Source organism: Eupeodes corollae, chromosome 1 (assembly GCF_945859685.1).
Source record: "Eupeodes corollae chromosome 1, idEupCoro1.1, whole genome shotgun sequence".
NCBI classification, from domain to species: Eukaryota; Metazoa; Arthropoda; class Insecta; order Diptera; family Syrphidae; genus Eupeodes; species Eupeodes corollae.
The window spans coordinates 279171059-279185261 of NC_079147.1; the positions used below are offsets into that span (position 1 = coordinate 279171059).

General features: G+C 33.5%; 1 protein-coding gene across 1 annotated transcript in view; it reads left to right on the plus strand.

Moving 5' to 3' along the window:
- The window catches only part of LOC129950777 (uncharacterized), a 71622-nt gene that overhangs the window by 26184 nt on the left and 31235 nt on the right, over positions 1 to 14203 (plus strand). The window contains exon 9 of the mRNA XM_056062698.1: positions 4799 to 4921. Within this exon, the coding sequence (XP_055918673.1) occupies positions 4799 to 4921 (123 nt within the window). The remainder of the gene's footprint in view (positions 1 to 4798; positions 4922 to 14203) is intronic.

The following is a 14203-nucleotide window of genomic DNA, read 5'->3' on the forward strand; positions in this document are numbered from 1 at the left end:
GGTGTCATAAATTTACACATACAGAATTTAACTTAACAATTTATTTTACATAAAATATTATAGTTAAAAAATAAAAGGATGGAATTATTTTCCTCCCATGCTTGATATAGAAGACTGACAGGGTTTATATTCAAATCTAAAAAGTAAAATTAGTTTGGCCGCATTCATACTCATAGTTCTTTGATAAGCTCGGATTTTGTCTTTGCTAAACTAAACACCGGCTTACGTTATTCATAGACAATTCAAATCCATTTTTAAACAATAGCCTGTTGTCTAAAAATAGACACAATGAAACCTTTGTTAAAGCTCTTTTTAAATCTAAAAAATGTGAAAAATAAACAAACTGATTGAGAAAATTACGATTTGAGATATTTTATTTGAAGATTTAGCATTTATCAAGACTCTATTTTGTTGGATGGTGCCCAAATCAGCCCCTTTTAAATGGATGATGACGATTTCTATGAAAATTGTCGATTCGATAGCAAAACTATACCTACCTTCTAAATATTGAATGAGACATTTGTTAACATTTGCAGATTCTGATTTCTTAACAGAGCTAAGATTTTTTCTTTCGGAGTATTCACTAAAGTGACATATGTAGGATATGTGACTTTGACAACTTTCATGGAACTTTTCAACCAAGAGTCAGCAGAATAGTTTGGCTCTCCCAGTTGGCTAAAATGAAATTGGACTAGAATTCTAGTACATTATACATTAACCAGTTTCTAACTAAACAAAGCTGCTTCATTCTATATGGCTGTTAATTTAGAACATAGTTAAATAAGACTTCGGTTTGAGATATGACTATGAATTTGCCCCATTAAATTTAAAAGAATTGTTATAAAAATAGGGCTACATATTCATATCTCCCAGTATGCACATCAAACATTGTGAGTTGTTGATTAATTTGTTTTTCTTTAATTATTCGTAAGTTTGTGAAAATGCCTCAATTTAAAGACTTAAAATGCCATGAACTTCAGCATCCGCTTTAAAATTACTTCATAACGAAAATTCATTGATATTTCGTAAAGCCTTTTCCATAATGATTTTTTTAAATCTTGGTCAATTTTCTTCAATGAAACAATCAATTTATTGAAGGAAAATTTTGGTGAGCGCATTAAATGGCGTCGAGGGCCTATTTTTTTTTTTTAAATATTTGGCGCATTATTGCTGACAAACGACCTCAATTGCGGTAGAAATTTGGTCCTCTAGTCTGGAATTAATTCGAACCAGCCACAGCGGCCTCTTGTACGAAATAATTTTTTAAACATAATGTAAAACCCTTATCTTTACGACAATACTTAAATCTTGGCCATAAAACTGAATTTTGTGTAGGTTATTTTTTATGAACCACACAGCTACACATTGCTACAAGGCACAATTTATTAGTTCTAAACTGTTAAACATCACATTGTTATATTTATTCTGTTGGTGGCACTGTTCGGCTAATTGACTCAGAATCACAACTTTATATAAATTAAGATTTTTTAAATCTTTGATTTCGAAAGAATAAAAATATTATGTTTTAAAAGACTGAGTTTGTCATAAGACCATAATGATGCTATCGAATGGGTATCTGAAACATGCACTGTATAATTTGTGTCTACTTTTAGGTTTTATAGTTCTTTCAAGTAATACTACGGGTAAAGCATTTTGCGGATTCAGTTGAAAGTCTGACTTTCAAGAAAATGGATCCCTTAACTATCGCACAACGCATACACCTTTTTAAAATCTACTACAAAAATGTCGATTCTGCCAAATCAACATTCTTTAAGAAGAGATTCTGGTTAGCATATTCGTCCAACTACGCAAGCAATTGGCAAAATTGAAGAAATTTTAATAGACTGGATTTGTTACAGGCATTGTGAGTCCTGCCACTGTTAATAAAAGTGTTGCCGAAGACCCGAATGTGTCAATTCATTCTAGTTTTCAGGAATTACGACTGTCTTAGGGAAATTATTGCGTATTTCGCATTTAGATCTACACCTACATCCACATTAAGTCTAACTCCCATAACAACTGAACAATCAACCCTAAAGGTGACCGTACCACCACCGTAAGAAATCGAGGGGGCATTAAAATGATGTCATATTCCACACTTAATGGCATACATGCGGCTTTCAAATAAAAAGTTATGTTAATACCTCACCTGTCCTTATTGAAAAACCCTTTAGGAAAACATATTACCTTAATGCTCATATCCTTTTTTCTCATATTTTAAAGAATGTTTCAATAGACTAAATTTAAACCTTAAAAAAGAAATAACGGTTTTTCAAGAGGATGAGAACTTTATGTTATAATTCAAGAAATAATGTTGTTGGATCAAAAATTATTATAGGGTCCTTAACTGGTCACTATGCTCCCACGAAAGTGACGTTGACGCCTGCGCTAATATGATCACAAGTTTGGTTCTACTGTTAATAATAACTTGTATCCCGAATAGGGTTAAAAGCATCAGACCTAAGAAAAACGCATGGTTTGATGCGAGCTGTAAGAAAGTTATAAGGGTCAAAAAGGTAAGTTTTTAAAGACAATCTAACTGAGGAAAACCGGAATAAATTCAAGGAAGCCAGGAAGGCCTGCAACGCCCATATTCGTTGGACCAAATTTGTACATGATCACAAATTACGGCTAAAAATGTCCCAAAGTCAGTACAAATTTTTGATCATTTGTAAAAAATATGAGGAATTCTTCCCCTTCCTCGGTTCCTACGCTCGTTGTGAATGACACTTCTTTTCTTAGCTCTTTAGAGAAAGCAAATCTCTTTGCTAGGCAGTTCACCGCCAATTCAACGCTGCCAGTGAGTGTTATGACTCCGCCTGTACCTGAGCGAGTTAATGATTCTATGGGGCAAATATTTTTTCGCACTCATACTGTAGCGAGATTCCTAAAAGATCTTAACAAACATAAATCCGCTGGTCCCGATGGTATCCCCGCTATTGTTCTGAAGAGGTGTTCTTCATCGCTGGCAAAACCACTGCGTAAGCTTTATCATCTCTCCTACTCCGCAAATCTCCTTCCAAGTGGATGGAAAACGGCATTTGTCCAGCCTATTCCCAAAAAAGGCGAATCTTTCTCACCCTCTAACTACGGAACGATTACGTCCCTTCTATCCAAGGTCATGGAAACGCTGATTAATTATCACCTCAAGAAATATTTCGAAGATCAAAAGCTTCTTAATGACCGACAATACGGCTTTCGTAGCAATAAGTCCACTGGTGATCTCATGGTTCATCTCACCGTACAGTGGAACAAATCTTTACATAGTTTTGGAGAAAGTAAGATTATTGCACTTGATATTTCAAAAGCATTTGATAGGTTTTGGCATCAGACTCTCTTATCGAAAATGCGTGGATTCGGTTATTATGAATCCCTCAATACAAGTGTATTAGATGGATTCAAGTCTGAAAACCACAAAATAAATGCTGGTGTGCCCCAGGGCTCTGTTTTATCTCCAAAACTCTTTCTCGTTTCTATTAATGATCTCCTGTCTGCAACTTCTATTCCAATACATTGTTTCGCTGACGATAGTACTCTTAGCTTTTCATATTCGTTTTCAGATTCACACCCGTCTTCTTCGGATGAGAAACTGCAACGACAAAATATGATGAGCTCATTAAATTCCGACCTAAACAGCATTGTGCATTGAATATAACTCCCATATATGGGCCCTGCAACTTACTTAAGCCTCTTGGATAGTATTGAACGTAGAGCATTTAGATTGATTGGTGATATTACCATCATAAGATCATTTACGTCACTTTAACATCGTTGAAATGTTTCTTGTCTCACCCTCTTTAACCGTTATTTTAATGGTTTATGCTCCAGAGAAGTAGCCAACTGCATTCCTTCCCTTAAACAGTTCAACCGTTATACTCGCGCTTATAGGAATGCTCATCAATATAACCTCCAGCTAAACTTCGGTTGTACTGTCAAGTACAGAGATTCGTTCTTTAGCCGTACTATGCGAATGTGGATAACCTTGCCACACTCGTCTTTCCCAGCTGCTGCAATATTCAGAAATTAAAAACCAATGTGCACCGACATCTCCTTTCAACCCCTCTCTCCCTTTCCTAGTGCTCACACTGTGTCTACATAAAAAGGGCAGCATATCCCTTTGAGTGTGCGCTTATTATAAAAAAATTTATTCTGTATTATCTTAACCCATTATGTATTTTCAAAGCATTTAATTTTTTAATACGATTTTGTCGGATATTTAAATACAATATTTAACATTTTCAACTGTCAAACCATAGACGATAACTATCGAAACTTCCTATGAAGCTTAAAAAAAATCCTAATACAACTTTAACTACTTATTCTTAAAAATACAAAATGCTGTAATTGAGGAAAAAACTTTATTTAGGTGTGAGCCCTAAAACCAGTTTTTAATTATTGTTTTTGTTGGCATTTTTTAGCTACATTACTCATGATTTTGGACTAATCGATAAAATTTTGTCCGAAGTTTCGAACAAAAAGTCTCTCAGGAATATGACCAAAACAGAAAAAAATCGTACTTTACCAAAAAGTTATAACAACTTTTATATTATTTCGATGGGTTTTCATCAACATGAGTGAATTCAAAGTGCTCTGTCTCCCCGCAAAGTAATCGTTTTTGTGCGTGGAAAAACACTACAATTTCTGCCCCATTAAAATTTGATGTATACTTAACTTAAATCTATATCACTATTCAAATAAACCATAATATTAATAATTCTTTGTTTTTAATATATTTTCATGTATAATACCTACTCTACACTCTAAAATGGAATTTCTATCACATTCTACATAACCGAAGACTGATTTAACATACGCTGAGTTAGCTGCTACTGGAGGCCAAAGGATACCCTATTGCAGTGCAACTCTAGGCCGACCAAGACAATCTGATATCAAACGAGCAGAGCCTAACATTTATTCTCAGGTAATAAATTTTCCTGAGCAACATTGTTCCGAATGTTAAACGAATCCACATATAGACATACTATACATACATTTAAGATATATTTGGAGGAAAAAAGTTATTTATGTTAGATTTTTGCCGCAGTTCAAATTCGAATTGTAGACGAAAGACGAAGGCAAGAAAAAACCGGCTAAGAGAATATTAAACAGATACAATAGTGAAGAAAAAAAACATAAAACCACGCACACAATATACAAAAATATTGAAATCCCTTCCCTAAATTCCCTCCCAAAACACACTCATACACAGACAGTTCTATACACAGGATGATTTTTGCTTAGAAAACCTTGCGAAATAAATTAATCTAAATCTAAAGTATTAAATTCATAGCATGTCCTGTTAGCAAAAGGAACACAACGAATATTTATGGGAATTAAAAATGTACAACGAAATTTGTAGTAAGATAGAAACGAGGAACAACTCCAACAAGGAACAAGAGAGAAAAAAAATTAATAAAGGTCGAGAAATATGGGAAAATTGGAGGAGTTGAAACGAAAGGGGCGCGCGAGATGCTGATGTAGAAGCCGAAACTGAGGGATAGTGATAGGTTAGGACAAACTCGCCGCCGCTGGTAAAGGACCCAAGTACTGTACATTGTGTACAATAATTGCATTCCTTCCTTGGCCTCTGTGTGTGCACAATCGGTACATAATTCATTGTTGTCCTTGTTGAATTCCTGTCCGGCCATTGAGGGAACTCATATGTTTGTAGTGCGGACGGAAGGCACAAAATAACTACAACTATACTTCAATGCGTTTTACTACAGCACACACTTTATGCATGCTTTGCTGCTTTGTGTCCTGTCCGTCCGACTACTCCAGCTCTCTCCGTTCCGTCCAACTATGCGTCCAATTCAACGTCAGCAGGCTAACAGAAGGAAGCCAGCAAAAGTCCTGGTCATATCATTGACATACATATACTCAGAACTGAGTCCATGCCATTTTGTCCTGGTTTGTGTTCGTTGTTGTCGGGCCATCGTCCTTGTTTCGTTTTTTTCCTTTTGTTTTATTTGCGTCCGTCCGTTAGCTTGTTCATTGTTGACTGGAAAATTGGACGGGATGAGGGGGGTGGGTAACATAGCTATACCGCGCATAAAACCCCAATTTTTATTGCTCTTTATTTTTGAATAATTATTCTGTTCAATAAAATATGTCCACTTGGCCGATTGCCCTGACATTGTTCAATGTCGTTTCCGGGACTTTAATGGTGGCGTAATTTAATTTATTATAATTTTATCTTCTTTTGAAAAATGTTATCTTTGTTCTTGAAAAGTGCACAAACATTGATTGTGCTTGTATTCAATTTATACGGGATTTTTTTGTGAAAAGGTTGAATTAAAAATTGATAAACATTTTATCTACAAATTACTCTGTGTAAATATAATCCCATCACAACTAACAGCATATTACATTTTTAATTGATTTTATCAAATTTTTTATAGACCTAACACATACATATATGGAGTTTGGAATTCAAAATACAAAAAAATAAATTAATAATAATCAATATTCAGTTCGATGAACTTTAAATCCCGCCCAATGTCCTTATTGAGCTTTTGAAAAAATGTATTTCTGTTATTAATTCAAGTGAATTGTAGATACTTGTACATAATATAATTGTGTATGAATGAGTTTTTAAATAAATTAATTTTCAAATTGAAATTAAATGAAACTTAAACAAATATATCTATGTACATATGTAGGTGCATAATAACTCTCTATGGGTTTTGAAAAGGTTGATTGAATATACCAACAATGCAACAAAAAATCATGATATCTAATTCATCTATAGTGTAATTTTTTAACTCATTTCTATATAAATGGATAGACACTTAAAATATCCTTAAAATATCATTAAAGTGTCGATGTTAAAAGGTTTCTGTTTACAATCATTTAATGGTGTTTTGTCTGGCTTTTGAGAGTATAATCAATTAGCAGAATGTTAATGATAATCCTATCAATAGCTGCATAAAAATTGTATTCAAAATCAAACCCTCATTTAACCAATTGAATCCTTTCATTCTTAGAAATGATTTTTTACGTTTTATCAGTTTTTGATATATATTTAAGGTGATTGCAATGTGACATAAACTTGGCTACAATTCGATTTCAACGAACGACTTACTAACTATTAAAATATACATTTCAAATAGAAATCATTTTTTTTAAATTTAAAAGTCATAACTTTAACATGTTGGGTAAAACGCTATTTTATAGATTTAAAAAATGTTCCGTAAAAAGAAGAAATTCTAATAAAACAAAGTATTTTCAGGGGTTTTACTCAAAAATAATATCTTAATACTCCATCTTACTTATTTTAAAACTCCGCTTTATTTGAAATTTTTCTAAAATAATTATTTTGTCCTGAATCAGCTGAATTTATAAATTTTTAAAGTTCTACAATAGTTTCAATTTTATTCTAGCCGCCTTTTTGAACTGACACGTTTAAAAATTGGTTAAGTAATTTTGAATCGAAAGTGTATTTAATATAAAATGTTTATCCAATCCATCCGATTTGTTAAACGAAAAATATCTAGATTTAAAATTCATAATTTTAAGAAAAATATTTGTGTCCATCATGTAAAATTTAAAAACGTAATGGTTTCAATTTTAACCCTCCTTCACGGCATAGGATCCAAATGTAACCCAGAGCAGAGAAGAAAAGACGTAGGTATAGTTCTTTGACGCATACGTTATATGTGTACCGACAATACATTTCGCAACATTCACAGACAGATCTGGTTTATGTGTCTTTTACTCTTAAACAACGGTAAAATCTACCCCTTTTTCGAGGAAACCTCTCGGACTCCTTTGCATAAGGCAAAGGTTGTCAGTTGGATGCCCATCCAAAGTAGTTTTCCCTATTTTGGTTTGCGTTGCATTCATTTCCCACTCCTCCATCGGAGGAGCTGATGTGGAATACATTTTTGTTTTTCTCGATGGTTTGAAAAATTATGACAGAGGAAACTGCTGCTACGTACGTAAGTTGTAAAATACAACGTACGTGTAGAAGAATAAGAAAGAAACGAAAACATCGACTTCACCTTTTTTTGTCCTGTATCATCACAAGCTTATTTTGAGAACCACATTTACGTTGCGCCGGTAACAAAACAACTTGTTTGTTTGGTCTTGGAACATAAGTCAACAACGCTAGTCTTTAAGCAAATCCAAAGATAGCTGAGTAAAGTGGCAGATAGTAGTTACTGTGTTTGAAAGGTAAAACATCTTATGTCGATTTTGGACACTTTGTCGTAGAGCAATTTAACTTTTAAATTCTGCTCTAAAATAAATTAGATTTTGGAAACAGAAGTTAAGGAAATATTATTTAAAGTTCTATTAAGGACAATTTTGTTTAATAGATTGAAGGATTAGGTTAAGAAAAATATGCTTTTTTGACATACCTATGTCGTTTTACCAAATCAAATACATTTTTAATCTTAAGTCACATAAAATATTTTTCCAACCCAACAATTAATTATTTTAAAAATTTAAGTCTACTCAAGTTCTTTTTGCCAAACGTGCTAGAAGGAATTTGTGAATATAAGCTACATTTTTATAAACTTTAACTTTTAGTTTAAAATTGAAAACACACAAAAAGGGCCATTAATTAAGGTGAATAATTTATTAAGACAAACAAAATAAATAAAATTTCAAAGCAAAGTTTGTATTGTTGTTAAAACAATAAAGGTTAATATTAAATGTTAACAAGCTTAAAGAAAGGTTTAACATACAAGTTAGGCATACCTAGTGCCTTTACAAAAAAAAATATGAAAGAAATAGTAATTTTATAGGTAGCTCATGACGTTTCATTCTCATTTTCCTCAGTTATATCAGGATGATAGTTTGGTGTGTTGTCAGTAGGCAAATTTTTGAAAAACCGTAAAAAGTTGTATCAGATCTTTCTTCTTTTCCTCGTAGTGGCAGTAGATCCATCAGATCCTTTTTCTTTTCCTTGCTGATAGGTAAAGGTTGTAAATAGCACAATGGCACATCAGACAGGCTTACGCTTGAAAAACCACGAACGCTTCAAATTTATAACTTCAAATGGCTCTTCTTCAGAGAGTGAAGTTTTGTGCAAAAGAACTCCGAACTTCTTTTCATATCTGACCCATTTGATTTCTTGCCATAAGAACTTATTTCCACTTTCATCAACTTTTCGGCAGAGAAATTTATCTTTCGAAGTTCGAAAAAAGTCTAGAAATGTATTTTTAGTCATTTTATTTACTATCAAAAGCTTTTTGATTCCTATTGTGCAAACAAATTGGTACCAATCACGGGGATGATGTACTCGTATATCCACGGATGTTAGCTTCTTCTTACTTTCTATCGCCGCGTGGTCGGTATCACAATAAATATGAGTGTGGTATGGTATCAAAAACTTATGATCAATAATTCGAATGCTTATTCTGTTTGCAAAACACTAGGAACATCGTTGAACAAAAGAGTCCTTGTTCTGACCTCCACAACAATCACTATAAACGATAAGCTCATTACAGGTTCGTTTCGTTGGCACCACGAGACGTCCATCGCCTTAATGCCTAATGAAAGGCTAATTCTTTGTGAAACGAAAAATTTGTCCTGAGGAAGGGATTGGGATGGCACTGCTGCATGTCAAAAGTAAATACCTTTTTTCTAATGTCATTTTGACAACGAATTATGTCCTGTTTTTTAGTTTGGCATGTCAGATTAACGTTTTTCTAGTCCGCAAATACGCTGTCGTGTTTCTCCGTCTTGTTTTCTCTGAAAGTATTATCAGCCCCGTGGCAAATGCTACTCTCAAATTATAGTTGCCTAGCTTCCAGTGCAGTTCTAATATATTTCTTTGGACTTCTGGTCAAATATTTTGTTTACACTTCATGCGACAATTCTCCAATTCCTTAACCTTCTTCTTAACTATAAATTTACCTGAATTATTGTAGTATCCTTGTCCAGTATTTTGTTTTAATTTTCTTATCCCACGATTGACATTTTGACCCCTTTTGATTTTCTTCAAAAAGTTGTACTGCACGTTCTGTTTCTTTACTCAAATCACTATCATTATTCAAATGAAAGTTGGGATCAGCTAACGCATAGTCAGAATCCAAATCATTTCCTTGATTGGCCTTACTCTCGATGGAATCAACATTCAATAGATTCTCTAATTGCTTTTAAAATTATCTGCTTGTACCTGGTAGACCGTTGGCATATTTAATATCAGTTTGGATCATCTAGAAGCAAACAAATGAAATCACATACATATATTTTGAATAAATATAATATTTTATTAATTAGAGAAATAAATGACACAAACAACTAACTTTTTTCAGCAGAACTCGACCCAGAAAATCCAAATCACAACTTTCATTACATTTTTCCAAGGTCGTCTTATCATTTTTTTTTTATTTTGTGATGTTAAAGGTAGCGTCAACATTTGATGTGCGCATTTCATATTAAATTCAGTTTCACTAATCAATTTTTGAATTATAATTTAATTTATAATTATTAATATAATCTTTTAGCTTTCTTGCACTTTAAACATTTTTTTAGGAACCAAACTTTGCAAAAATTATTATAAGTATTTTAGCATTTTTTTTTCAAAATGAATTTCACTTGCTATCGGTAAACTTAAACTTAACGTCTACCTAAGGCCGTATACGTTGGGCAACTACGATTCGGTAAAATCGCTTAAGTTGCATAAGTTGTTAATGATTTTGTAAAATTATTTCGCTATTTGAATACAAAATTATATACTTAATCGACATAAAAACTACAAAATCGTCACTTTTATGGTGGTAAAGAATCTTAGGGGCTCGTAGGATTTTTTGCTCTAACGTCAAAAGAACTTAATTCTCAATAATTTGGCACATAAGTTCTTTTTCCTTTTGAAGTATTAAATTTAAGCTGTTTTACCTTATGCATGAGTTACAGTTGATGACTTAAGCTATTTTACAATCATAATAACTTCCCCATTTTTAAAATTAATTATACCTCAATGGGCTTAAGAAAAGAGCAAGAAGTATACATTTAAAAATAACATTGAATAGCTAAAACAACTTAAGTCAACTTACTTTAATGTCGTTAAGAAATTCCTTAACTACAGTGTGAGAAGCAGTTATCGATATGGTTACGATACGGTTGCACCCGGTGTTGAAGTAAAATGGCAGTGACAATATCACCACATCGCATAAACAAAGGTTTCTAATAAGGGAAACCGAAAATCCTCATCAAAGGTTTATCTGTAAGAAATTTTAAAAGTAAGTAATTTCCTGAAAGTTTTGAACTTAAAATAATTTAAGAACATTTTTTCGAATGACCTGAAAGATAATTTTTCTATTAAAATTTCAACTTAACTTATCGGATGAGTGTTTGAAAACATTTATAAATAAGTTTGATAGTTTAAACTAAATAATATAGCATAAATAAGAATACATTTTATTCGAAAACATTCTGGGGTACACGATTGTACCGATTTTTGCCGTGATGAAAAGGAGGATTACTAAAATTTTATTTAACAAATGATACCGTTTTATAAAATAGATTTAAATTACAAAACAAAACTTAAAACTTATAACTTTAAAATATTTGTGTCGACATTTGGTAGAAATTTTAGAAAAAAAAACTACAAAAAATGATAGATTTGTTTTCCAATTCAAATATTCTGAAAGAAATTCGTCATGAAATCAGCGGGATTTTCATGGGTACTGCCACTTGCGAAGAATTGGAAAAACCTCCAAGAGTAATGCTTGTCAGTACAAATGCTTTCTCAAATTATCCGTTAGGATTTGGCATACAAACTGTAGGTCCCCTCAATCCCTATAGTGACTCGAACAAGAATGTTTTAAAGTTGTAAGTCACTAATTAATTAATTTTGTATTTATAAATCTTTTACGAATTGATTATAAAACACGACACACATGATATTTCTTTTATATTATAAAGTTTAGATATTGACATTATGTGGGAAAGCCTACATCATTTAAATGACTACCAAGCAAATTGCTGCAAGCATCAGTTCTTTTGGTGTGATTTTCGAAACTTTTTGAAACATATCGGGCGGTTTCACAGCCATAACTTAAAGGATTTTGGTTTTTAAGTGCTCAAGAGTTGAGGATTTTTCAGCATAAGCATACACACGGTCTTTCGCATAGCCAACAATGGCATGATCTTTGTGGCCAGTTGATATTGCCACGTGGCGAGAAAATGTGTTTTGCAATATAGCCATATTTTTAAGAGTTGTGTGGCATGCGGCACCGTCTTGTTGGAAAAACATGTTCTGCAAGTCGTATATGATGCGATCATAACGTTCCGAATCAACAGTAACAGTCGTTCCATCGTGCGTCTCTTTCGAAGAAGAAGGGTCCAATCACACCTCCGGACCAAAATCACACCTAACAGTGACTTTTTGGATGTAATGTCCTCTTTCAATTACTTGAGGGTTCTCAGAACCCGAAATACAAAAACGTTGTTTATTTACATACCCACTGAGTGCGAAATGTGCTTCGTCGCTAAAGAAAATTTTGTTCGTAATATCGCCGTCCACCGCCTGTGATTCAAGCATCTATTCGACGCATACACGACGTTTTGAAAGGACAGCTGACTTCAGTTGTTGTGAGGGCTGGACTTTTTGTAGGTGTAGTTCCAAATGCAAAATATGTCATAATGTGCCGTAAGACAGTCCTAATTCCTGAGAACAAATGAAGAATCGACAAGTTCAGGTCTTCGGAAACTCTTTCACTTGCAACAGCGAAACGATGTTGCAAACCATAATCTCCTCCTAAAAGCCCCGATATGTGGCTGTCACCATTTTTGAATTAGGTTTTAACAATTTGTATGCATTTTGGGATAGTTAAGCGGTCTATTTTCCTAAATGTCTGACTTTCAACTGACAAAAAAATATGTTAGCAACTTAGTATTACAGATGTCACATCATTTTTTTTAAAACACCAGAATAATTTTTTTTTACATGGATGAAATAATAATATATTTTTTTTTTAATATTAAAACCAAAAAAGTTTTGTAACTATTATGACAACATACAAGAAAATATTTTAACCAAAAAATGAATCAATTTTAACAGAAATTAAAATATCAGTATCTGAGGTAAACTGTAACTTACCATAACTCGCAAATAGTCTTAGTAAAATGTTACCTCCAAACTTATCACAATTCAAAAAAACCCGTGGACAAAATGCCTTGAACTTACACTTAGTTCATTTTTAGCTTCCATTGTATACCTTTTTTATGAATGTAATACGTGCTCTAGACCGAAAAACAGTAGCATGTCCATCATAAAATAAAGGGTGTCCCAAAATTAACGCAAGATTTGAATTCAATAAAAAACGCCGTTTTTAGTCTTTTGATGGAAAAAAAAAAAAAAATGGGGTGGCGCAACAGTCCGTTGTGAACCAGGGCCTAGTGACTTACAACTCTCAACCATTCCTGTATGCGAGTACTGTTATCAGGAATGGAAGGGACCTACAATTTAAGGCCGAATCCGAACGGCTAATTTGAGAAAGCACTTTTTCATGACAAGAATTACTCTTGAAGGAATTGTCAATTCCTCGCAAGAGGCAGTACCCGCGAAAATTATTTTTTTTTTTAATTAAGGTGGCACAGGCAGGGATTGAACCCAAGACCCCTTGCATGACAGTCCAACGCACTAACCATCATGCCACGGGTACTACGGGTAGTCTTTTGATAGTTATATTTTTACTGACTCGTAAAGTATATAGGATTGGGTTATGTATGGAATAACACATCAGACAAATGGCCCCCACGGCTTTGCATGCACATGCGCACTCTTTTGTTGAAATTTTCCATGACCATTCTGCATAAATGTGGCTGAATTTCGTTGATGCAGCGTTGAATCTCCTCCTTTAATGCACGGGTGGTTGTGGGCTTGTTGACATAGACTTGTGATTTCAAATAACCCCATAAAAAGATGTCTAATGGTGTTAAATTACACGATCTTATAGGTAAATTTTGATCACCGAAACGAGAGAGTACACGACCTGGAAATGTCTCATGCAGTAATTGAATTGTTTCACGGGCTGTATGACATGTGGCACCGTCTTGTTGAAACCACATATTGGACACATCAATATCATCCAATTTTGGCAGAAAGAACTGTGTAATCATGTCGCGATATCTAGCACCAGTAACAGTCACTGCTTGACCAGCATCATTTTCAAAAAAATATGGCCCAATTATGCCTCCAGCCCAAAATCCACACCATACAGTCATGCGTTGTGGATGCATTTGTTTT